At 42.8% G+C, this 26,489-nt stretch overlaps 1 protein-coding gene across 2 annotated transcripts in view; it reads left to right on the top strand.

Annotated features, from left to right (window-relative positions):
- The window catches only part of LOC138980436 (leucine-rich repeat protein lrrA-like), a 134,006-nt gene that overhangs the window by 66,109 nt on the left and 41,408 nt on the right, over positions 1–26,489 (top strand). The window contains exon 2 of one of the 2 annotated variants that reach the window (XM_070353315.1): positions 24,082–24,309. The exons of the other annotated variant lie outside the window; for it this stretch is intronic. Coding sequence (XP_070209416.1) covers positions 24,088–24,309 — 222 coding nt within the window. The 5' untranslated portion in view covers positions 24,082–24,087. The remainder of the gene's footprint in view (positions 1–24,081; positions 24,310–26,489) is intronic. 2 annotated transcript variants of the gene reach the window in all.

Genomic DNA, 26,489 nt, shown 5'->3' with positions numbered 1-26,489 from the left:
GGTTTGAGTAGCAGAGATGGGATTTAGCGACCTCAATGGCAGCAGTGGCCAAAGATATGTTGTGATAACTAATACGCTTTTTAAAGTGAGTAACAGAGAGAGCTTCATTACCATGGTGTTGACTTTCGACTTGGCTCAATAGACGAATTCCGACAATAATTGTGTCGGGTTTGTATGGGTTGTGAAAGAGTGAATTATATACCCTTGATTGTTACTCGGACAAACATTGGAGGGGCCCATCACTAGTGAGGAGTGTGTCGGAAACACGTGGACGGGAGCACGTTTGAATGAAATGACACGGGAATGAATATTTTAATTGAGGTACGAACATTGGTGTAACACTTTTGTTGCAGAGTTGATTTATTGAGGTTCGAGGGACGAGGTTTGTTGCATCGCGAAGTTTTACCTTAGGCTTTTTGCTTAGAGTTTGTAAGCCCTTCATGACAAGCCGATGACTACTTCGGAAGTATCAGAAGCTTTTGAACGGCTGTTTGTCTACAATTATCTTCACTTATTCCTGTAGCATGCATAGACATATCCGTTTGAAAGGGACGTTGCAAAACGACAACCAACCTATAGGTGTGGACTCATATCAGTGTTAGTGCCGCACAAGTCACAGGTGTTGACTCAGTGTTAGTGCCGCACATGTCACAGGTGTCCAAGGGACGTGGTTTTTGGCCCGCCTAACAGCAGGATGAAGACCTTCCCTCGCTGTTTCTCCAAGATGCACGTGCATCCATTCCTTTAGCGCGGTGTACTCGCAGCGTGATTTCTCCTGCCCGCCCTCTGCTCGATACACCCGCCTTGTTTGCCGTTCACTGTCTCCTACCCACCTGGCTTTACCCAGTGTACAGCTTGCGTCCCGCCTCCCTCTTACCATTGTAGATCTGGTTCATTTGATTGGCAGGCAGAACTGCACACACGCAGCAACACGGAACGGTGTATATGCAGAGCACTTTGAAAAATCACGAAGGCTGAGGGGCCGGCCAGGTAGATGGACAGACAGAGAGACATAATATATACGCAGGCCGTTAAAGCTCACGCCGATTGGCTGACGGGAGTTTGGTTCTTTGCTGCGAAACAGGAGTCGTCGTGTCTCTAACCGCCAGCTGATTAAACCGCGGGCAGCCCTTTCCTCGCCCTAAACACTTGACACCGACAACTCATTTTTGCGGCGAGGGTCCGTGATGGGATGTCCACATCATTTGCCATCTCCTGGGCCAGCTGTGCGGCGGCCGCTGTCGTGAGCTGCTGGTCATTGCACGTGAAACGCGACTCGCTAATAGAACGCCGGCACTGTGCGACACGCTACGGGTCTCTTCTTTAGCACCGTAACCCGGCCTTTATGGGTCCAGTCCATTATCTTCATAATCACCCCTCCGCGTGTCCGGTTCCAGCCCTCGCGTTCTGGTCAGGCTAGAGTTATGCTTGCTCCCGGTCCATTCCGCGTGTCGTTGTAGGTCCATTTAGAGGTGTCCGCTTTCTGTCCCGCTCACCCTATCAGCGGCGGACACGTGGCTGTAGGTTGTTACAGGACACGGGGATATTGGTTATGGTAGAGAAGGGAGAAAAGGTGTTGGATAACGTACGTAGCACTACCTTGCTTTTCAGCCGCTCTGACGTTAACTCGAACTCGAAAACTTTATTACCGAGGGATGATAGCATTAGGTCCACATGGTCCTTTCTTTCAGCTAAGTCCCTACTATAATACACATGAAACAAAGAACAAATATGAAGAATCAAAAAATCCAAAAAAATCAAATAAAACAAAATTATGTAGGGAAAAGTATAACAAAATAAGAATTAAAAATTGAGAGAGAGAGAGAGAGAGAGAGAGAGAGAGAAAGAGAGAGAGAGAGAGAGAATAGAGAGAGAGAGAGAGAGAGAGAGAGAGGCAGACTCAGATAATTTATTCAATAGGCCATATAGCCCCTTATGAATGAGTGTGAACAAACGGTTCACGTTGCAAATAATATAACTCATCAGGTGCAGAAACGGTACAACATAATAACATAATAATCGCACAACACTACAGAATAAAACATACATTACACGGTCTTTAACTTTCTTTATTTCTTTATTTGGTGTTTAACGTCGTTTTCAACCACGAAGGTTATATCGCGACGGGGAAAGGGGGAGATGGGATAGAGCCACTTGTCAATTGTTTCTTGTTCACAAAAGCACTAATCAAAAATTTGCTCCAGGGCCTTACTGGGAGAATGCAAGTTTCCAGTACAAAGGACTTAACATTTCTTACATACTGCTTGACTAAAATTGACTATATTCTATACAAGAAACACTTAACAAGGGCAAAAAGAGAAACAGAATCCGTTAGTCGCCTCTTACGACATGCTGGGGAGCATCGGGTAAATTCTTCCCCCTATCCCGCGGGGGGTCGGTCTTTAACTACGAGGTTACAACATCTCTTAATTTCAAGGCTTTATACAAATACAGGGATACATTTCTGATAACAGTTTCTTGAGGTGAGGCCAGGAGCAAGCTAAGTCTAAAAGTGCTTGGGTTTTTATAATATTTAATCTGTAAGTATGGACAACAAAAAACAAAATGGACTTCATCTTCTTTCTTTTCTTTACAAAGGGGACAAATCAACTGATCGGCATTACGTTTTTTATATCGGTTAGAATGCACAGCAATTTCTGAAATACCTAATCGAAACGTAGACATAATAAACTTTAGATGTCTATCCATATTCAATAAAAGATAATGTCATGTACAGTACAAAATGTCCGATAAACAGCAAATCTATCACTATTTTGTATATGATAAACCCACTCTTGCCATCTGCAATCGACCAACCTTTCCCTAAAAACAAAAACAAAATCTTTTTCATTAACAACGCCCTGATTCAACCACACAAAACAAAAACCATACTCATATAATTTACAACGAACACTTGAGGCCCAGTTCTTTTTACCACTCTCATCCATTTTATACAACATTTCAAATGATTTACGAGAAAGTCTGTGCGCCTCCATGTTTAACAGTTTCAACCAATAGCTTACGCATCTTAAAATAGAATTCAAATATATTGGATATCTGTTTGTCTCGCCATATACTAGGTCATTAGGTGTTCGCATTCGGACTCCTAAGAACTTCTTCAATTCAAAAAAATGAACTTTTTCACACTGCAATTGCAAAGCAGCCTTATCTAGTCCCCATATCTCAGCACCATACTGTACTATCGGTTGTACTTGGGAGTCAAACAACTTCAAAAAAACATTCAAACTATTATTATTAAAGGCACAGTAAGCCTCCCGTAAACCATCACAGATACGGTCAGGCTTTTACACACAGGCTTTTACACACAGTACAAACACCCTTTCATTTAAACACTCACCGATTGAGAACATCCTAGGTGCCCTCCGTAAAGAGCGAACAATTTTCAAAGAATTTATTTTTTCGTGGTTTATCGTACCCCTGAGCCATCGTGAACCCGTGTGATCCAGTTTCCCTTTTTTCACAATGTAGTCGTCAGTTAGTCATTTGAATGCGACTCGATGTGAGCTTATCTACAATAGCACGTTTTTATGCACGAAACAAACGGCTGTGGTTCACAAGAACTCTAGCGATGGCTTTTGACTGTTGAGAGGAACGGCGATATGCATAAACCGTCGTCTGCTACGACCCTTGCGTGACCCTGCTTCCGGGCTTTTCTTTTTTCAAACTTTCACAACTTCGAATTGTACTGATCTTGTCTTGATGAAAAAAGAATTCTTTTATGATTAAAGAATGTTTGTGTAACAAGCTGTCAATTTATCATTTAGATTTTAAAAGTTAGGTCTAGCGCAAAAACGCACCACGATCCAAAAACATTCGGATAATCATCGATCCACGGCTATCGCCAGTTTACATCGATAGAATGAGACCCGAAGGGAAGTAACTCATTTTTGACCTGAGTTCAGGTTGGGTCCAAAAAGTGTTCGAGACAATCTGCAAATTTAATTCTTTAAAAATTGCTTGCTCTTTACGTAGGGCACCTAGGATGTTTCCGTTTGCTGAGCGTTCAAATGGAAGGGTGTTTGTACTGTGTGTAAAAGCCTGACAGTATCTGTGATGGTTTACGGGAGGTTTACTGTCCGAGCGTGATTTCCGGTATTGAATATTCATAACAGCTGTCCAGCACCAAAACGAGGCGCCATTGTTGTAGAGGAGCAAGTCCACGAAAATAATTCTTTGAAAATTTCTCACGCTCGACAGAAAGCAGCCAGGATGTTCCCGTTCGGTAGGGCGGGGATGTAGCTCAGTCGGTAGCGCGCTGGATTTGTATCCAGTTGGCCGCTGTCAGCGTGAGTTCGTCCCCACGTTCGGCGAGAGATTTATTTCTCAGAGTCAACTTTGTGTGCAGACTCTCCTCGGTGTCTGAACACCCCGTGTGTACACGCAAGCACAAGACCAAGTGCGCACGGAAAAGATCCTGTAATCCATGTCAGAGTTCGGTGGGTTATAGAAACACGAAAATACCCAGCATGCTTCCTCCGAAAACGGCGTATGGCTGCCTAAATGGCGGGGTAAAAAACGGTCATACACGTAAAATTCCACTCGTGCAAAAAACACGAGTGTACGTGGGAGTTTCAGCCCACGAACGCAGAAGAAGAAGAAAAAGAAGAAGTTCCCGTTCGGTGAGCGTTCAAATGGAAGCATGCTTGTACTGTATGTAGACGCTCGGGGAACTCTGTGATGGTTTACGGGAGGCTTACTGTGCCTTAAAGCACAGATAATCTTTGTATAATACACATCAGAGCATTTTTGGCCCGGCTTGAGAGATCGCTACAGGCAGCAGTGAAACTGAGTCGAGTTAAAAATAATATTCCTAAATACTTATACACGTTTACAACAGAGATATATATAGAGAGGTAACACCGTTGTCTTTAGGATGTCCGCACTATTCCCACGTGCGAAATACTGTTTAGCCCCAGTCACTACACTGTCACAACAATGGGCACGAGCTTCCCTTACACGTTGTAAAACCGGTGTCATTTTTGTATTTGTTCCCTTCCCCGGACAAATCAAAAACTTACCAGCTGAAGTTTTCCTTGGGGGCCGGCCGAAACCCTATTTCCGTTCATGCAGACGATCGTCTTTATCAACCACACATTTCTTCCCATTGATGACTAGGTGGTCGTATATCATTGTCGCCTTCTTGCCATGTTTCTGAGCAGCCTTCAGATGTGGAGTGAGCTTCTTCCTGATGTCTCACACGCTGAGAGAAATCTTCACACACACACACACACACACACACACACACCACGCAACAGAGAGAGAGAGAGAGAGAGAGAGAGAGAGAGAGAGAGAGAGAGAGAGAGAGAGAGAGAGAGAGAGAGAGAGAGAGAGAGAGTGAGAGAGAGAGAGAGAGAGAGTGAGAGAGAGAGAGAGAGAGAGAGAGAGAGAGAGAGAGAGAGAGAGAGCGAACAAACGAACGAACGAACGAACGAACGTACGAACGAACGAACCAACTTTATTTTTCGAGGGTAATGGAGTAGATACAGCAAAGATATTTTTTCATCCAGCCCTCGCCCAAGAGGGAATTAACTAAGCAGTGCATAAGAGAGAGAGAGAGAGACATAGAGAGAGAGAGAGACATAGAGAGAGAACCGGAGAGACTCAGAGAGAGAGACATAGAGAGAGAGCCGGAGAGAGAGAGAGAGACATAGAGAGAGAGAGCCGGAGAGAGAGAGACATAGAGAGAGAGCCGGAGAGAGAGAGAGAGAGAGAGACAGAGAGAAAGAAAGAGAGACATAGAGAGCCGGAGAGAGATAGAGAGAGAGAGACATAGAGAGAGAGAGGGAGAGAGAGAGAACGAGAGAGAGAGAGACATAGAGAGCCGGAGAGAGAGAGAGAGACATAGAGAGAGAGCCGGAGAGAGATAGATAGACATAGAGAGAGAGCCGGAGAGAGATATATATATAGAGAGAGACATAGAGAGAGAGCCAGAGAGAGAGAGAGACATAGAGAGAGAGACATAGAGAGAGACATAGAGAGAGAACCGGAGAGAGAGAGAGACATAGAGAGAGAGCCGGAGAGAGAGAGATTGAGAGAGACATAGAGAGAGCCGGAGAGAGAGAGAGAGAGAGAGAGAGAGAGAGGGAGAGAGCGAGCCTGAGAGAGAGAGAGAGACATAGAGATAGAGACATAGAGAGAGAGACATAGAGAGAGAACCGGAGAGAGAGAGAGACATAGAGAGAGAGAGAGATTGAGAGAGAGATTGAGAGAGACATAGAGAGAGAGAGCGAGAGAGAGAGAGAGAGAGAGAGAGAGAGAGAGAGAGAGAGAGAGAGAGAGAGAGAGAGAGAGAGAGAGAGATGATGATGATGATGGAACTTTATTTTTCAAGGATAGAGGTTTAAGGCGACGCCTTTTCTTACAACCGGTCCTTACGTCTAATACAAATGTCTAATAAAAGATAAACAAGTAAAGCAACATGACAAATAAACAAATTAAACGAACGACCCAGCAAACAATCGACAAGTAAGCAAACAAGCAAATAAACACAAACAACAAAATGACAAAGTAATATACAAATCAAAAGCGAAACATGCAACATGTTAATTGAGGTTACACATGTAAAGTGATCGACGGTAAAATTCACACAATACCAACGTTTACACTAATGCTTACAATGATTATATGGTGTAAATGATGATGATGAAGATGATGATGATGATGATGATGATGATGATGATGATGATGATGATGATGATGATGATGATGATGATGATGATGATGATGATGATGAACATATTTTTGTAATTCATAAAGCTTTGCCAATTGTTGACAGCTACTTGCACATGTTAAGACTAGTAGCCATCTATGTAGACATTAACAGCTATTGTGTTTTCAGCGTAGCAATAGGGTCCGATATTTAGACGAGACAAGTATATATAATGCCGACGAGTTGTTTGTTGTTCCAAACTTACAAAATGACAGTTTTTGCGTCGATGCGTTGATCTCAGGTTTTGATAGCAGACGCCGTTTCTTATGCGCATTAGTTTTGCGCAGGCGCCACACTGACTTTGGAAAAAAAAACTCGATTTGACAACACAGCTGTTAAACAGCTTTTTATTAGTTCATTCGTATACAACAAAAAGAAGTTTGAGTTTTTTTAATTTTGAACAAGACTACTTATGAAGAAGACCAAAACACAACATCAACGGAAAACTAGAAACAACTGAAGAACTAGGATGCAACAAGGGGAGGAAAAGAGAACAGCTAATCCGTACAAAGCGAGCAGACGGCAGCGACGTTTCCAGTTTGGGTGAATGGCATTTATACTTGTCTCGTCATGAAGCGAATTTTTCAACCTCAGTTATAAACGACTACATGAATGTTAGTGCCATGGGTTGTACATCAATACTTCAGAGGGGAAGTGGGGTATTTAGTGTGGAGTTACGAGATAAGAAAAGCCGAATGCGAAAATTTGTGTCAGTCGGCAACTATGAACTAAGCTCACAGGCACATAAAAACGGCTGTTCCGTTGTACTCCCCTGTTTGTACTACATCTTTCGACTTTGGGCATTTTGTGGTGTTTAGGGACAGAAAATAATAGGTTTAGTCCTGTTTCATCGGGAAGTTAGCAGAAAAGGGTATGCTATCGACATTTGTAAAGCTGAAAAACATTCCCGAGAAGAATTTCAAGTTGTCAGTGTATGCTGTTGTCGATCAGTGAAACATCGTGTGGTACAGGTGGGTAAACCGGAACCATGCGTCTTTGTTATTGACAATATGCTTTTGGATATTGAGAAAAATGGCCGACTTCCGTAGCATTATGCTTTGATGATCGGAAGAGACCATCCAATCACAGCCCCCGAATTCCCCCACGTGTTCATCAACCTCGGAATAGCTATATATAATGATTATGCAGAGCTTGTTTAAAATTCTTTAGTGAGGTTAATGATCTTATTACAGACGGAATGGAGTTCCACACCATAGAGCCAGAGAAGGCTTGACTAGTTTTGAACAGATCAATCCTGGGTATTGGTGGTAGAAAATTGATAGACCCGTACCTTTTGGTGACTCTGTGAAATAGGTCCTGAATATAGTTGGGCACTTCGCCATGATATACTTTGTACATCATTACAGTCTTATTAAACTGTAACTGTTTAACTAGCGGCAGGTAGTTTAGATTCTTTAACTTCAAATCAGCTGATAATTGTGGACCATTTAACATGATTTTAGCTGCCCGACGATGTAGAGAGTTTAATTTTTTCATGTGAATATCAGAGACGCCATCCCAAAGAGTTGATGCGTAATTAATATGGGATAAGATGTGGGCATGATAAAATAGTTTTAGTGTTGCGATATCGACATATTGCTTTGACTTTGATAGCAGAAGCAAATTCTTGGATACTTTTTGACAAATATAATATACATTAGATTAGCCAGAGAGAGAGAGAGAGAGAGAGAGAGAGAGAGAGAGAGAGAGAGAGAGAGAGAGAGAGAGAGAGAGAGAGAGAGAGAGAGAGAGAGAGAGAGAGAGAGGGAGGGAGGGAGGGAGGGAGGGAGGGAGGGAGGGAGAGAGAGAGAGAGAGAGAGAGAGAGAGAGAGAGAGAGAGAGAACCTTTGTTCACAACGCTGAGAGTGACTGCAGCAAGACAAGATATTGAACACTGGAGTCATCCTCTATCACAAAATAAGTCCTTTCTTACATTTAATCCGTCAAAGCTAACAGCACAACGCCGCTTGAGAAGCTATATTTTCTTCTTGCATTATTGGAGCCCCAATATATCATGCGCTCAATGTCAAACTAAGAATTGGGAAAACGAGATACAGTTATGTTATTTGATTGTGCAATTGGGGAAAAGTCTTCTTTCATTACATACCCGAAATATATCTGTGCTTCTGATTTTCCATTTAATCCAATCTAATCGAGAAACAAGTCGCGTAAGGCGAAATTACTACATTTAGTCAAGCTGTGGAACTCACAGAATGAAACTGAACGTAGTCCGCCGCAAGTGCAAAAGGCAGTGAAAGTGACGAGCCTGTTTGGCGCGGTAGCGGTTGCGCTGTGCTTCATAGCTCGCTTTACTGTACCTCTCTTCGTTTTAACTTTATGAGCGTGTTTTTAATCCAAACATATCATATCTATATGTTTTTGGAATCAGGAACCGACAAGGAATAAGATGAAATAGTTTTTAAAACGATTACGGAAATTTAATTTTGATCATAATTTTTATATGTTTAATTTTCAGAGCTTGTTTTTAATCCAAATATAACATATTTATATGTTTTTGGAATCAGAAAATGATGAAGAATAAGATGAACGTAAAATTGGATCGTTTTATAAAAAAAATATTTTTTTTACAATTTTCAGATTTTTAATGACCAAAGTCATTAATGAATTTTTAAGCCACCAAACTGAAATGCAATACCCAAGTTCGGCCTTCGTCGAAGATTGCTTGGCCAAAATTTCAATCAATTTGATTAAAAATGAGGGGGTGACAGTGCCGCCTCAACTTTTACAAAAAGCCGGATATGACGTCATCAAAGGCATTTATCGAAAAAAAGAAAAAAACGTCCGGGGATATCATTCCCAGGAACTCTCATGTCAAATTTCATAAAGATCGGTCCAGTAGTTTAGTCTGAATCGCTCTACACACACACACAGACAGACACACACACACACACACACACACACACACACACAACACACACACACACACACACACACACACACACACACACACACACATACACCATGACCCTCGTCTCGATTCCCCCTCTATGTTAAAACATTTAGTCAAAACTTGACTAAATGTAAAAAGTAAACTGCCAACGTTCCAAAATTCAGAATAAACAAGAAATTCCTCCGAGGTAGGAAAAACACCCCCGTCCTTAGCATTCTCACTGCCACCAACTGAGCAGGCACTGCTAACAAGTGTGGTTATTTCCCTTTGACCATGAATATGTCCCTCTATAAGTCCTTGTAGAATCTTAATCCACCAATAACTCCCTAACCGTGTGTTTGACTGGTCCCAATTTTTGTAAGGACCGTCTCAGGAATGTATAGAACCTGTTCACCAAGTTTGGTGACGATCGGTCCGTTCATTCTTGAGATCTATATGCGAACACAAACAAACAAACAAACACATCGAGCGAAACCTATACACACCCCTATACCGGGGGTGTACAAAACCAAGAAAGGTATGTTATTGGGACATTCAATTTTATGAAAAAACAAAACGTTACGTTCGCTGGTCATCGACCCAGCGGTCTTTTTAATGGACAGAAAGACAAACACTGATAATACAGAAAATAACCTTATTTGACAAATTGTCCAGAAACTCGCTCATAAGACACAAGCGAGACAACGATTCAATGGTTGGACAAGGTCTATAAGTGGACACGTCCCTGTGACCTGATTACCTGTTGACCAAGATCCCCTGGTCTCCCCGCCTTTGTCTGGCTGAGCGGCTTACGACAGTCCAGTCGATGGAACTTTGCATGGTGGTATGAACGTTACGGGCATATTCGCCTGTCTTTGTACCTGTGTGTCTGTACCCTAACCCATTCTTGCACAAACATGAACTGAATAGAAAACACTTTTTGTCATAAATGATTTACGGTTATAAGATACATGTAAATTGAAGACAGAAAAAAATGGAGACGAATGTGTGTGTGTGTGTGTGTGTGTGTGTGTGTGTGTGTGTGTGTGTGTGTCAGAGAGAGAGAGAGTGTGTGTGTGAGAGAGAGTCAGAGAGAGAGAGAGAGAGAGAGAGAGAGAGAGAGAGAGAGAGAGAGAGAGAGAGAGAGAGGGAGCTGAACTAAACTAAACTGAACTTTATTTTACAAGGATTGAGGCTAGGCCTTTTTTTAACAATCTGTCCTTGGGACGCACAAACAGAGACAGAGACAGAGACAGAGAGAGCGCGCAACACAGCACGTGGCAGCAGACAACAAATGACCACCACGAGCATCACGTGTGACATAAAAAAATAAAAAACAGCGCAGCAGGACACAGGAATCAACCTGCCTCCGCGCTATTGTCTAAGTGCTCCCATTTCCTTGAGCTGCGTCAATACTTTATGCGGCGACCTCGTCTGGTGGTCTGGCGGCTTAGTGCTGTCTGAGTCTGGACGTCAGTGGGCCGTGAGGCGTCATCCTCAGACCACAGCACAGCACAGTTCGAACAGCACAGCACAATGCAGACCACACTGCAGTATGACGGCTTACTAGTGCCAAAACCACATTCTTGAAATGTTCACGTGAAAATTACCATTATGTGGTGAAAATTACTTATTTTCACGAGAAAATTACAATTCTGTAGTAACATTTTATACTTTTTTTCCCCATGATTAACCTTCAGGTTTGGCTCAAGTAATCCGTCTGGAAGTGAGCCAGAACTGAAAATTATTAATTTTCACGTAAAAATTGTAATTATCAAGTGATCATGCTTAATTATTAAGTGTTAATTACACATTATCAGGTGTTCGTGTTTAAAGTTATTAATTGTTTGTCTGTGCACTTAAAAGACCGTTGGGTCGATATATTCGTGAATGTATTGTTTTGTCAATAACAAAGGTTCCAACAACCTACCTTTCTTGTTACATTTAGTCAAGTTTTGACTAAATGTTTTAACGTAGAGGGGGGAATCGAGACGAGGGTCGTGGTGTATGTGTGTCTGTGTGTGTGTGTGTGTGTAGAGCGATTCAGAGTAAACTACTGGACCGATCTTTATGAAATTTTACATGAGAGTTTCTGGGTATGATATCCCCAGACGTTTTTTTCATTTTTTTGATAAATGTCTTTGATGACGTCATATCCGGCTTTTCGTGAAAGTTGAGGCGGCACTGTCACGCTCTCATTTTTCAACCAAATTGGTTGACATTTTGGTCAAGTAATCTTCGACGAAGCCCGGACTTTGGTATTGCATTTCAGCTTGGAGGCTTCAAATGTAATTAATCATGAGTTTGCTCATTAAAAGTTGTCATAAAAATCGATTTTTCGCAAACAGATTTAAAATTGATTGCATCGTATTCTTCATCACATTCTGAATCTAAAATATATACATATGTCATGTTTACTCTTAAAATGTGATCACAATTAACGAAAATAGAATAATTAGTCTTTCGATTAAAATGTAAGAAATCGATAAAAAAAAAAATGATGTCATCTTATTTGTGATCATTTCCTGATTCCAAAAACATATAGATATGATAGGTTGTATTCAAAACAAGCTCAGAAAGTTAACAAGAATACAGAAAAGCGCGCTTTCCTGCTTAGCACAATACGCTACCGCGCTTATCTGGCGTGTCAATATCACTACGTTTTGCACGTAGAAGGTGAGCGATTTCCCTCACGCGGGGATTGACGAAGGTGTACTGTCTTGGTGAAAAAATACAGTGCGTTCAGTTTCATCCCGTGACTGAGTTCGACAGCTTGACTAAATGAAGTAATTTCGCCTTACGCGACTTGTTTTTTGATTCACAGAAGGGAACGTTTTGTAGAGGAGGTCGGGCTTTCCTCAGGTCTTGGCGCTAGTAAGCCGTCATACAGCAGTTCCAGACTGTCTGACGGTCAGATTAGTGCACAGCGACATGTCACTCATGTCTAGTCGCACCTCGCTGACATACAGCCGTCTCTGCTCCCCTGTCTGAGCCGTCAGTGTATGTCACTTCCCCCACATGTAGGCGGCTTTCTTGTTGTTGCCCTGTACTCTCTGACTCAGCTGCTGATAATGTCACGTCTTTGACCACGACTCACTGTGCAGCTTGATTCTTTACCCGACGCTATAGGAGCAAACCCTCTTGTGACATACAGGCAGAAACAAAGAACAAGAACAGACAGACAGACAGACGGGCAGACAGAGAGGAAAAACAGGTCGACAGACAGACAGACAGTTTGACAGACGGGAAGCAGCCAGACGTGTCATCGTGTCTGAGCTGCGCATCGTAGAGACATTTCGGGAGGTATTTGTTGGGAAAGAAAAAAAAGAAAACAATCTTCCCAGACGTGTTGCCACCTATTTTCAGCGTTTCTGGACGGTTTTGTTGTTGTTCTGGTTGTTATGTTTGTGTTGTTGTTGGTCGCTGTAGAATCGGCTGGAAATCGTCCAAAGGGAACAGCATAGAAGCCGGTAGCCCTAACATGGGCTTCAAGTTGGCCATTCTACGTTTATACAGTCGACATAAGACGCTGAGAGGTTGGTTGCAAGTCGAGCGAGGCTATTGGCAACCAATGCAACTAATCATGCTTCATTGACGATTTTGCCTCTCCCACTTCTGGACAGTTTCTTCGACAGAAGTAGACATTAAAGAAAGAACGAAAAACGTCGGCAAAATTTGGTTGAATATATCATGCTTTGTAAAAAGCAATTAACAATTGCAATAACAGGTCAATGGGGGAGGGGATAAAGACCCAGGTGGAAACGTCTTCTAGTCGCATTATTGAAGACATCAGCGGTGTACATTGCTGAACGCCGGCATTGAATGTACACTACTAAGTAGTATGACATCTCTCTCTCTCTCTCTCTCTCTCTCTCTCTCTCTCTCTCTCTCTCTCTCTCTCTCTCTCTCTCTCTCTCTCTCTCTCTCTCTCTCTCTCTCTCTCACGTTTTGGGACCCCCGGACCGTGGTCTAGTTCTGAGGTATGTGCTAAAGCTTGTCTTTCAGAAAGTCTGAGCGTCACTATAGGACAGATCTTATAGCGCAGCGGTAACTTTACAATGCTGGTGTACATCTCCGAAAAACCATCTTCAGTCCACGGAAGTAAGTCTGTGAGCTGTCTGCTGTTGACGTACTTATTCTGAGGTACTACTTCTGTATTTATAACCACCATGTTCACTGATTAGTGAATTAAGGTTAAACTTTGAAAGTTCTATGAATGAAGAAACGTTTATCGAGCTTTCCATGATCCAGGTCTATGTTTCGTTTGTGTTCGAGTTCATCTTTCGCGTTCTCTGTCCGTCATTCTTTACTTCACTTGGCTGTGTTCCTGTTTCCCCCGGTATATCTCCATTCTTCCATTTCTTGTAGTTTGTCCACCCTTCCTGTCTTTACGTGGGTGTGTGCCCATCTCGGGACAAGGTCGCTACAGAGTCTTGCCTCTTCTACATCAACATCCAATTTATGAGGAAACAGGCTTACGTCCTGTTTCAGGATTGGTACGTTCTCAGTGAAATATGATATCGTCTTAATGACCTGCTTGAAGAACTTTATTTGTCTTTAAATTATTCAGGCATGGTTCTCTGTTACTTACCAAACTTTTTTTGACTACAAAATCTTACAACACATTTTTAGAAAAGTTGTCCCACTGAAATGAGGACATTTTTAAAAACAAAATCTTACAACACATTTTTAGAAAAGTTGTCCCACTGATATGAGGACATTTTTAAAAACAAAATCTTACCACATTTTTAGAAACATTGTCCCACTGAAATGAGGACAGTATTAAAAACAAAATCTTACAACACATTTTTTAAATATTTGTTCCACTGAAATGAGGACAGTTCAAGTTGAAGAAGAAAACGTAAAACATAACAGGAAACAGAACCCAAAGGCGATGTGAAACTAATCAGTTGTTGGCAAGTATAAAGCATATTTGTGTGTGTGTGTGTGTGTGTGTGTGTGTGTGTGTGTGTGTGTGTGTGTGTGTGTGTGTGTGTGTGTGTGTGTGTGTGTGTGTGTGTGTGTGTGGTCGTCGATGCCTTAGTTGCGATGTACTGTGGTTGATTTTGGTTTCTTGTCTCCTTCTCTCAGTGACAAGCTGACGTGCAGACACATAAAGCCGACAAGCCTTCGTGGGTTTCTCAAGCAACTTCTGCCCCCCCTCCCCCCCCCCCCCCCCCAAGAACAACATCAAAACACACACACACCCAAACACACACACACACACACACACACACACACACACAAACACACACACATACACTACACACACACACACACACACACACACACACACACACACACACACACACACACGTACAGGTGAGTGAAATCGCGCGCTCATACCCACAAAGACAGAAACAGCCGTACTATATAATGTACAGTCCACTGAAGGCACCTTAACAACAGGCTGAGTGTGGACCTACGCGTGGCATAACGGTCTGACACCAACCCCCTCCCCCCCCCCCACTTTAACCACGTAGAATGATGCACACATCACTCGAGAAATACCCGGTTCAGAGTAGGGGAAGGGCTCCTAATATGGACCGGCTCCTAATATGGACCACCTCCTGTTGGTTTAAGCGTGTTTTTTAAAAATTAATTTCTTGTATACACGTTATAAACAGTAACAACATTAAGAACGTTAACAAGCAGACTGCTTCTGGACACGTTCTAAAACTGATAATCAATACACATTCTGATAACAAGACATGGCGAACAAGTAAAAACTTCAACCCTTTTCTTTCAAAATATTTCATATTTTATACAAATAAAAAAAAGAGAGAGAGAGAGAGACTCAGACTCAGACTCAGAACTTTATTACAAAAGGATAAAGGTTTTAGGCAAAGCCTATTCTTCCAACCTGTCCTTTATACAACACATAAAGACAGACGCACATTAAAAAAAATATAAATTCAATCATATAAAATACAGAAATACATTGTATGGAATGCAACACAATGTGCATTTAAGGAATTACATAAGGAGAACTCAAAAATTACAAAATTACATTGACATAGTTATACCTTTCATTTGGGAATAAAGTTGCTCCGATCAGCTACACATCCGTTAACACTAGTTCAAAATGTTTAACAAAATAACAATCGAACAAGACATTTCATTCACGAATGATGTGTGAACGTGACGGATTCCAAAGATGTTTGACTGGTGTGAACAGAAGAGTCATCCGCGAAGAACTCACATTTAACTTTCTCATCGGACACATGAAGGGGTAAATCATTTATATAAATACAGAACAAGATAGGTCCTAATACAGACCCTTGAGGGACACCACTCCTGACAAACTCGTTTGACGAAGTTTTACAGTTAATGGATACATACTGTTTCCGTTTTGAAAGATACGATTCAAAAAAGGCAAAGGCGGAGTCGTCTTTTAAATAGCACTCTAATTTCTTTAGTGGAAGTGAGTGATCTACTAGGTCAAAGGCTTTCTTAAAGTTCAAAAACAACGCTCCCGTTATTTCTGCTTTGTTTATTGCTGACAGCCAAGTCTCGCATAAAGAGCTTAAGGCGGTGTGGCAGGAATGCTTAGAGCGGAATCCAGACTGAAAAGGATGAAACAGATTCATTTGTTCCATATATGCCAGTAGGTGTTTTTGTATGTGCTTTTCTAAGGGTTTAGAAAGAACAGGTAAGAGGGAAATAGGTCTAAAGTTGTTTGGGTCTGTAAGATCCTTATTTTTTGGAAGTGGTAATACCTTTGCACACTTTAAAATAGAAGGGAACACGTTTTGTTGTATGCTTAGGTTATAAACATAAGTTAGGGAATCGACAATGTAAGGTAAAGCAAGTTTTAGCAACTTGACTGGAATCTTGTCTGGACCCATTGACTTCTTATTCGCCATTTGTTCTACCAGTTTTCCTATCTCGTGCACTGAGATTGGAGGAATAGAAAACGTGTCAGTTTGAGTCAACTTTTGTCCACAGAATGTTTTTAATTTTTCAAAACAATCATCCGTATCAAGGGAATCATTCTGATTGAGACAAGATTTTAGGTTGTCTGCTAGCGAAATGAAGTGTTTGTTAAAATCATTTGGAGATATTTGTGAATGAGAATTGGTTGATCCCTTCCTAGATTTATCAAGAATTTCATTCACTGCTCGCCAGATTGTAGCTGTATCCTTTTTTTTTCAGAAATCAGTTTATTAAAATATTCTGCCTTTGCTTGTCTCACTGTGTCCAAAACTTTATTTTTTTGCAGTTTATACTCTGTTTTCATGTTGCGCTCTTTAAAATAATCACGCATCGCCATAGCCTCGATAATGTCTGAGGTTAACCAAGGGGGGAGCTGGGGATGTTTCACTCTATGCTGACGTAGTGGTGCGTGTTTATCAATTATTGAACACAAAATATGATGAAAAATATTGCAAGCGCCCTCTGCGTCACTGCAATTGAATACGCTATAAAATGGGGCTTGGTTAAGGTCAAAGAAAAAGGCAGATTCATCAAAATACTTGAAACTTCTGTATTCGATTGTTGTGTGGCCTTTATGACGTGATTTTGGCAATCTAAGAGAAATCGAGCAAAAAATGATGGTAACTAAAACTGGAACGCACTACTTTTGCATTTGCAACGATATTCTTACTATCAGTGTAAATATGATCAATCAGGGTTGATGGAGAGAGAGAGAGAGAGAGAGAGAGAGAGAGAGAGAGAGAGAGAGAGAGAGAGAGAGAGAGAGAGAGAGAGAGAGAGAGAGAGAGAGAGAGAGAGAGAGAGAGCTTTGCTACATCTATTGCAGTCACTGTTTACCCAATATTGACGGACTGTGTGATGATTTCTTCTGCTATGGTCTGTTGAGACAGTGATATCAAAATCGAGACAGGAGGTCGAGATTTTGATATCACTGTCGAAACAGACCAATAGCAGAAGATATCATCACACAGTCAGTCAATGTTAGATATAATGCTAATTCTCTGGACATTTTGTATTTACTGTAAAGAAATTACAAAAGTATTTGTCTCAGTTTTTGCTGTTCCATATCCCTCCCTCTGATTATTATTTCTTTTTGTTCACTCTTTTCTTGTACTTTTCAGTATTTAAAAATGTCTTTTCTTTCAAAAAGTCTTTAGTCACTTGCTCAACTAAATTCTGGGATCATTACATTTTCATATATATTTGTTTGTTTTTAAATTTAGGTGTTTTTGTTTTTGAAGTGGGGAAGCAATAAAGAGGTCGTCGATATCAAAACTGATATCGACGGAAATGTCGTCGATATCACTTTTACAATGAGCTCAGTTTTGCCCAATTGACCAATGGCAATCCACGTAACATATGAAATAGCAATATTAACAGCTATTGTGTTTTCAGCGTAGCAATAGGGCCCGATATTTAGACGAGGCAAGTATAATGCCGACGAGTCGAAGACGAGTCGCATTATACTTGTTCGAGTCTAAATATCGGACCCTATTGCTACGATGAAAACACAATAGCGTTTATATAGCTATTCTGACATTAAATTTTGTGTTAAAATCATGTTTTTGTCAGCAACAAGTACCAGAATGGTCCATGTCGTTGATTGCAGACGACGGTTCCCTTTCCGCATGAAGCCACGGAAATAACCGAACATTGAAAAACCCACGGACATGTATTACGGAGAAAACTCGAGATGACCGGATGTTTAGCATTACGTCAATATGCTAGGAATCATATGACGTCATGACGTATCATGCTTGCCTACGTATATTGTATGTTCGAAAGTCTGACTTCTGTTGGGAATTCGCGTGGTGAAGACTGCGGTAAATCTGTAGATGATAAGAGAACAAGGATTGTCTCAGAAGAAACGACTAAATGTTTCAGACCAGTAACTTCATTTCAACATTGCACTATACAATGGACGTTCTATGTGACAGGAGAGTTTGCTGATTTTGTGTTAAACATTGGAGAGATCGTCTGCTAGAATCAGAGATAGGTCGCTTCAGATTGCAGCTTCTGGAAATTTGCAAGGTTTGTTGCCTGTTAAAGAACTGGATTTTACACGTAATGTATGTCATGTACAGTAAGCAACAACAAAAACACACACAAAGCAAATGGCATCGTCTGTCGACTAGTCACAGAAACAAACCTGGCGAGGTATGCGTGTACTTTATACACGTGGAAGAAACCGGAACCATGCGTCTTTGTTATTGACAATATGCTTTTGGATATTGAGAAAAATGGCCGACTTCCGTAGCATTATGCTTTGATGATCGGAAGAGACCATCCAGTCACAGTCCCCGAATTCCCCCACGTGTTCATCAGAATAGCTATATAATATAATATCAGCCGAAGCGATCAGTTGACATAACGTAATCTTGTACAACAGAAAATATTTTCTTGTTCAAAAATATAGTTAAATCAGTATTTCCAAACAAAAGTGTTTTTCAGTCCAGAACGTGCGTTGGCAGACTATTGAATAAAATGATTCTATGTTCTTTAAATTTTGGACAATGTAGCAAAAAGTGTTCAGCATCTTCCGGGCGTACTCCACACGTGCACTCTAAATTATCAGAGAGGTGTCGGTTAACAAGGTCTTGTTGCAAATCGCTCATATTTAATCTCAACCTGCTGTGAAATACCTGTGCCTTGCGGTTGCCTAAATAATAATACTGTGGAACAACAACATCTCCATTGGACAAAAATCGTGTAAATTCACCAATTGACTACGTTTGTTGTATATTTTCTGGAAGATTATTCCACAAAGCTGTCGTTAAAGGAAAAAAATGAAGATTTACATAACTCACTTCTGCATAATGGAACCTTACGTTCAAGAGGGCGTCGTCTGTGGTAAGGATTTACATCGGAAACCAGGACCGGCAGTTTGGAATATAAATATGCTGGGGTTAAACGATTTACAATTTTATAATACAGCAAGAGTTTATGGCGACGTCGCTTTTCTTTCAGGGGCACAAAACCCGACTCATTATACAATTTTTCTAGAGCGCTGAAAACAATTCCATTCGCTGTATTCACCCTCTCTGGATAACTTGCACATGTCAAAACAATTGCAGAAACAGAAATCTCACAACTGTTAGGCTTTTTCTCTTTTATTCACTTTTGGCAGCGTTCACTCTAAATTTGCCGCCTAAAACGGACTCGTTTCTGCCCACAGCCAAAGCTGTGATCACACAAAAATTGCTATATATATATGACAGCTAAGACCGTATTTGTTACATTTTAGCAACGTTGACCCCGACTTTCTACTGCAAACAAAAAAATATAGCAAAATATCAAAGTATGTGTGTGTCCCCTAATATGGACCACCTTCAACAAATCGAAGAAAGTAAATGCTAAAGGCTATTTTCATTAAATCATTGAGAAGCTTGCTGAAAATAACCGATAATTAGCCCTCGAGAATTCGAAAAAAATATATCAATAGGCCTAGTCTTCTTTTTGTGGAAGTTGATCATTTCACTTATTTTCACTCTGTTTTTGATAAGCTTCTTTGGTTTCCTGGTGTGCTTCAAATAATGCTCTCATCAACCCGAAACAGATAAATCGAAAGCATATTTTAATTAGTCTAACTTGCACATTAAGTTGTATCATGTTATTTTGAAGTATAGGGGGCTTTTTACAGTGATTTGTGAAGGCCTCTTCACTGGTCCATATTGGGCGCCCAGGCTCCTAATATGGGCCATTTGCGATTTTTTTCTCTATTTAATTTTTGCTGAATGTCTATCAAAGCTAATTCACTCTAATTAGGCCTAACGGTTAACCTAAGAGAGAAGGACTACCAACGGCCCAACCACAAAATGAAACGTCTTCGCAAAAAAATAAGCTAGTTATCAGCAATAAACAATAAGTGGTCCATATTAGGTGCCCTTCCCCTATTGTTGTGGGTCCCTCATACTCTGTGTCCATGTTCAATGCTGGCAGCCTCTGAAAATTGGTCCCAGGTCCAATCTTCCTGAATGCCAGTCGCTGCAACTTTGTAACCTGTGATTAGCCTACATGCATGTGATGGTAAATCATGTTGTCTGCTGCTGCTTCTTTATAACGGTACATGCGCCAGCAGTAGGCTACTTCTGAAACATGAACATACGCATGCGGGACAAATAAATTAAAATGGATAGCGCGTACTGTGGGGCAGTTCGCTTTTCAGGGAGAAAGCAACCCAAATGTCCACGAGGGTAACCTCACAGGACTATTATGATACCTTACCTTACCTTACCTTACCTTACCTTACCTTACCTTACCTTATCTTACCTTACCAAGCCCTTACAACAGCACAACAAATCAAGACCGAAGCCTAGTTCCAAGGAACATTGTGTCACGCTTGATGACGTCAAGTTCCGGAAGCGCCTTCTAGAAACAAAAATGACTAATAATTCAAGACCGTCGCATTCTAGTGCTCGTGGCAAAGCTTGCGCAGCCACTATCGCTGTCCACAGCAATGTCCGGGTCAGTCCCACGTCACATCACACTGCTTGCAGCCGCTTTCCGCTGCATGCAGCATACATTAGGACCGGGCTTCAAGAGCCTGGTTCTGACGTCACAACGAAGACACCCAGCCCGAGGATACAGGAGAACTATGCAGCTGTGAAGAACGTCTGCTCTCGCTCTTTGGCCAGCGTCAGAGCAGGGGGAACCCTGTTTGACGAATTCCATCAGAGAAGAAGGAGCAACGCTGCAAAACATCGGCCAGAAAGAAGACGATGACTAGACAAAGGGCGAGAGGAATGCGATCATCAGAACTGTCATCTGGCTGAGAACTGTGATAGCCTGTGTTGAACACCGCACTGTCCTCGTTGTCTTCTTCTTCTCGTCGATCTCCATCGTTTACACTTGGAGTCCAGCTCTGGATACTGTCCTCGTGCTGACTTTCATCTGAAGAAAAAAGAGAGCGGGTAAACTTCAAGTGGCGTCCACCAAGAATGGAAGCAACGACGACTGAGCCGAGTGGTGGTGGTAGCGGTGCTGGTGGGGATAGGGTGAGGTTGGCGTGGTCACCACGGCTCCAGGCCTTAGGGTCAGACAGCGATATCGACCACAGCATCTGCCAGCAGCCTAGATACCCCCTTCCCCCCCTTTAGTCCCCCTCCCCCCTCCCTCCCAGCTTCCGTCCACTTCTCTCCACTCGTCTCATTCCGACCCCGTCCCCCTTGCTCTTTGAAGCTTTTTGCCTCCTGAATCTCTGTCCGCCTGGATGAACCCTCCCCCCTTCCTCTCCCTCCCCCTCCATCCTCTCGCCCACTTGGCCACTTCTCGCTATCTTGCGCCTAGTCCACTGATCCTGGCTTCCCCCCCATACCTACAGTTGTCTCATCCACTACTGCCACTGGTTCCCTGCTATTGTTCCCCGTCACTATCAAGCATCTCTTGCTTCCTCTTTTGGCTAGACCCGTTAAAGCCCCTCCACGGTTTCAGCCTCATTGTCGTTTCCATACCCTCCACCCAACCCAACCCCACCCCTCCGCCAAAACAGTTTTCACACCCTCTGGCACAGTTTATTTTGATAACGGTTGTGAGATTTGGTCCAGTGCGGAATAAGTTAAGGGTGGTGGAGTAAGAGCGGGGATTATGATTTGTTACGTGAGATCGTGAGGTAGAGGCGAGTTAGGTACTTGTGGTCTGTCTGCATACACTGTATCCATGGACTATGGGATCTAGTGAGGGCCGCGTGTCCATGTTTCACTTGATGACTACTGGCGGCGAGTAACGGACAGGGGATTGGAGGTGGGGGTAGGAGCGTTGTAAAGTTATTCTCTTCTTCTTCATCATTTTCAAACAATAGAAAACAAACAGAAAACAAAGCAACCCAGAATGGTAGGTTATTGGAACATTATGACAAAACAAAACGTTACATGTACAGTACATCGACCCACCAATTTTTAAGCAGACCGACAAACACATGATACAGATAATAAACTTATCTCAAAATTGTCGACACAATTCGCTTGCAAGGTGCGGGCGAGGGAATCTTATATGTCAATAACAAAACCTAAGGTGTCCTCCTGATCATCATTGTAGTCGTCCTCGTCGCCATCATCATTGAAGTCGTCGGCATCGTCATCATCATCATCATCATCTGCATCGTCGTCAGTGTCATCATCATTGTCATCATCATTGTCATCGTCGTCATCATCATCATCATCATCATCATCATCATCACCACCAGTGTGGAGGAGAGCGGAGTGTCAGTCAGTACATGAAGTAGGTCAGAGGAATGGTGGCGGTAGGCAGGCCGATATCACGTGCTGTGGGAGGCAGACTTGATGACAGTCATCAGGGACACACATACAGGGCACTGACCGCCGCATGCCCCGCCACAACTCTTCTTCTCACACACCCCCCCCCCCCCCCCCCCCCCCGCCTCCACCGGCCCACTCTCTTTCGTCTACTGCCTCCATTTGCCCATTCCCTTTAGTTCTGCCGCTCCACTGCTTGTAGTCCTTCGGTTAGTCCATCCCCTCCACATCAACCCCCAGCCCCACCCACTCTATCCTCCTCCTCCATTCTGTTTAGTCCTTCGCTATTTTCCCCCACAGCTCTCTCCCCCGTCCCCCATTCGAGCCCCTTCTCCCTCCTCATCTCCCGGCCCCCCGTTTTTGTGGTAGCGTCAGTCAGAGCATGGTTGTCAGTTCCTACCATTAAAAGTTGTGTCTGCTCCACACTGTTTCGCTTGTCACTCACCGCATGGCTACTACCATCCCCGACAATTACACCCACCTCTTAGTGACCGTCGTCCTGGCCATTTCGTCTGACTGCATGCTTTCAGCTCAAAAGTCACATTCTTCCCCTCTATATGCTTTTATGGTGGAATAAGAGTTGGCTTCGTCAGTTGCCTTTCGCCTTGATTTTATGGCGTTTGTTTTTCTATCAAACTTTCCTTTCCCTTTTTTCCTTTCTTCTTCTTCTTCTTCTTCTTCTTCTCTCTCTCTCTCTCTCTCTCTCTCTCTCTCTTTCTCTCTCCCTCCCTCTCTCTGTCTCCCTCTTTCTGTCTCTCTCTTCTGGGGCGGGGACGTAGCTCAGTTGGTAGCGCGCTGGCTTTGTAGCCAGTTGGTCGCTATCAGCGTGGGTTCGATCCCCACGTTCGGCGAGAGATTTATTTCTCGGAGTCAACCTTTGTGCAGACTCTCTTCGGTGTCCGAACACCCCCGTGTGTACACATGCGCACGAAAAAGATCCCACGTTCACAGCGAAAGTCTCAGGGCTTGGAAAACACGAAGACACGCATGCATCATCTCTCGTCTCCGATTATCATGATCGTATTTCGATACTTTGACGAGACAAACCCAATGATGGTGTGTCGAAGAAGACAGCCACAGCGGGCTTGTTCGAATCAAAGTATCACACCATAACTTCAACGTATTACCAATACCTGTCCCAATATAGACCAGTTGGTCTAAGAGGACGTTAAACCCTAATAGTCAGTCAGTCAGTCTCTCTTCTGCTACTAACACACCGCTTTTTTTCCGACTGCTTTGCTTGAATCGACGAACCGTGGCCAACCGTTGCACAGGCCAACATGCCGGAACCCGAAATTACAGACGAGCCACAGGCCGACATTACAGAAGTACCACCGGGGGAAATTACAGAAGTACCACCAGACGACATTACAGAAGTACCACCGGGCGATATTACAGATGTTCCAGGAGACATGGCACTTCTCAATGAGGCCGGGGAAGAAATTCCTCCGGCAGAGGAAGTTCCTCCGGTAGAGGAACCACCACCCCCACCAAAAAAAAAGGTAAGGCCAATAAAGATATATGGCAAAACCGATCTAATACTTTCTCCTCTTTCTGACTGCTTTTGTTCTATCTGTCTGGCTGGCTGTCTCTCCTCTTCTGTATATCTCTGTTCCTACCTTTCACTTCCTCTGAGTCTCTTTGTGCCGGAGGCTGTCTTTCTCAGAGTCTCTGTCTCTTCTCCCCCCCCCCCCCCAGCCCCCAGACTATTTTCCGGTAGAGAGAGAGAGAGAGAGAGAGAGAGAGAGAGAGAGAGAGAGAGAGAGAGTTTTTTTTACAACACAAAGCTTGTGACAACATGCCCTAACCTTGAGTACGTTCCATCTCTCCGTCTCACCGCGAGGCTTACAAGTCAGGGCTCCCAATCCTGGCGTACTTATCGAAAAGCAGTTTCACTTAAAACACAACTTTGTGTTGGAGGTAGAGGTTTACGATCCCGCAGGGAGCAGCGTTGGTATGGCGGTGACAGGTGAGGATCCAGACCCTAGATGGCGACCACTCAAGCGGGAGTAAGCTCCCCGGAGGAGCGCTGTTAGCATGGCGCTGACAAGTCTGGGTACCGGCCCACAGTGCCTTTCCCAGGAAACGTCAGTTAAATGCAGTCTGTTTCCAGGTCCCGAGAGGCAGACCGAGTTACTTTGCCACCACCACCTGAATCTTGCTCTCACACTTTCTGATGTGTCTGCAAACTTTTGTCTTTTTCTTCAGACAGGTCTTGTATGGCTGGGCGTGTGTGTGGGGGTGAGGGTGGGTAATAGGGGTGGTAGCGAGTTTGGTTTCTCATTGTCGTCGATAACTGTAAGTATAAGCAAGAACGACGGCAGTGAAGATATACTGTTAGTAAGAAGGTGGGGTTATTGTAAGAGAGAGAGAGAGAGAGCCTGAGAGAGAGAGCGAGAGAGAGAGAGGGCATATAAACAGCGATAATTTGAGAGAGAGAGAGAGAGCGAGAGAGAGAGAGAGAGCTGCATTCAAAAAAAGATTTTAAAATTGTTAAAAAGAAGAAAAAGAACAGGAAGTCCGCGGTTCGCTTCGTAACACAATCTTCGTGTGTGTCCAATTTATTGCCAGCAAACACCTGCAGTCCACTTTGAGGATTTAAACATTAACAGGAAGAAGCACACGTGTTCAGGTAAACTCAATCAGATCACTGGGCTATTTATCACATAATTATGTTACAAAGTCGTAGAGACAGAGATAGCGGAAAGAGACAGCGAGGCTATCAAGTTTCCGATGTATCCTTTTCTGCTTCAACGCAAGGAAATAACAAAATAATACAAAAAAGAATCCAGGAGAAACCAAGATATAGTTCTGTGTTTATGACTGTTAGGACAGAAACGCAATTTAAGAAATTCGTCAAATAACCAACTTTCCCTCCCCTTACCCCAACTCCAATTGTTTTTTCAATCAGTGTGACAACACGAGGGTGAAGGCACAGAGAGATGTGTATGGCACAAAGAAAGCAAACTATTGCTTTGCTCGTCTTTAGAATCGCGATATAAGTGGAGCAAAACATTTTGCGAATTCAACCCAGCGCACCAAATAGTCGAATTAATTTCGAAAGCAAAACCAGTTAAACAGGAGTAAGTGTGCGCTAATTTAATAGTCCTATAAAACCTGCCATGTGAACTCAACGCTTCGCAAGAGCATACCAGAGGACAACAGCAGTCTGACCCTATCACAAACAGCTCCCTACCACCCACAGGTGTCTGACCGGCAGCCGTTGAACGTTTGAGCTATTTGAAGAAGAAAGAGGACGAAGCAGCCTCATCAACTGACCCATCTATCCATGTTGTTACAGCCACGTCAAAAGATGGGCAATGTTCAGCAACTGACCTATCTACCCTTGTTGTTTCAGCCACGTCAAAAGATGGGCAATGTTCAGCAACTGACCTATCTACCCTTGTTGTTTCAGCCACGTCAAAAGATGGCCAGTGTCATCAACTTGCCTATCAATCCATGTTGTTTCAGCCACGTCAAAAGATAAGCAGTGTCAGCAACTGACCTGTCTACCAATGTTGTTACAGCCACGTCAAAAAATGGGCAGTGTCATCAACTGACCTATCTACCCTTGTTGTTATAGCCACGTCAAAAGATAGGCAGTGTTATCCACTTACCAATCTACCCTTGTTGTTACAGCCACGTCAACAGATGGGCAGTGTCATCCACTTACCAATCTACT

Source organism: Littorina saxatilis, linkage group LG11, assembly GCF_037325665.1.
Source record: "Littorina saxatilis isolate snail1 linkage group LG11, US_GU_Lsax_2.0, whole genome shotgun sequence".
In the NCBI taxonomy this organism is placed as follows: Eukaryota; Metazoa; Mollusca; class Gastropoda; order Littorinimorpha; family Littorinidae; genus Littorina; species Littorina saxatilis.
Note: the sequence above shows the minus strand (reverse complement) of the source record. Positions and strands in the feature narration are given on the sequence as shown.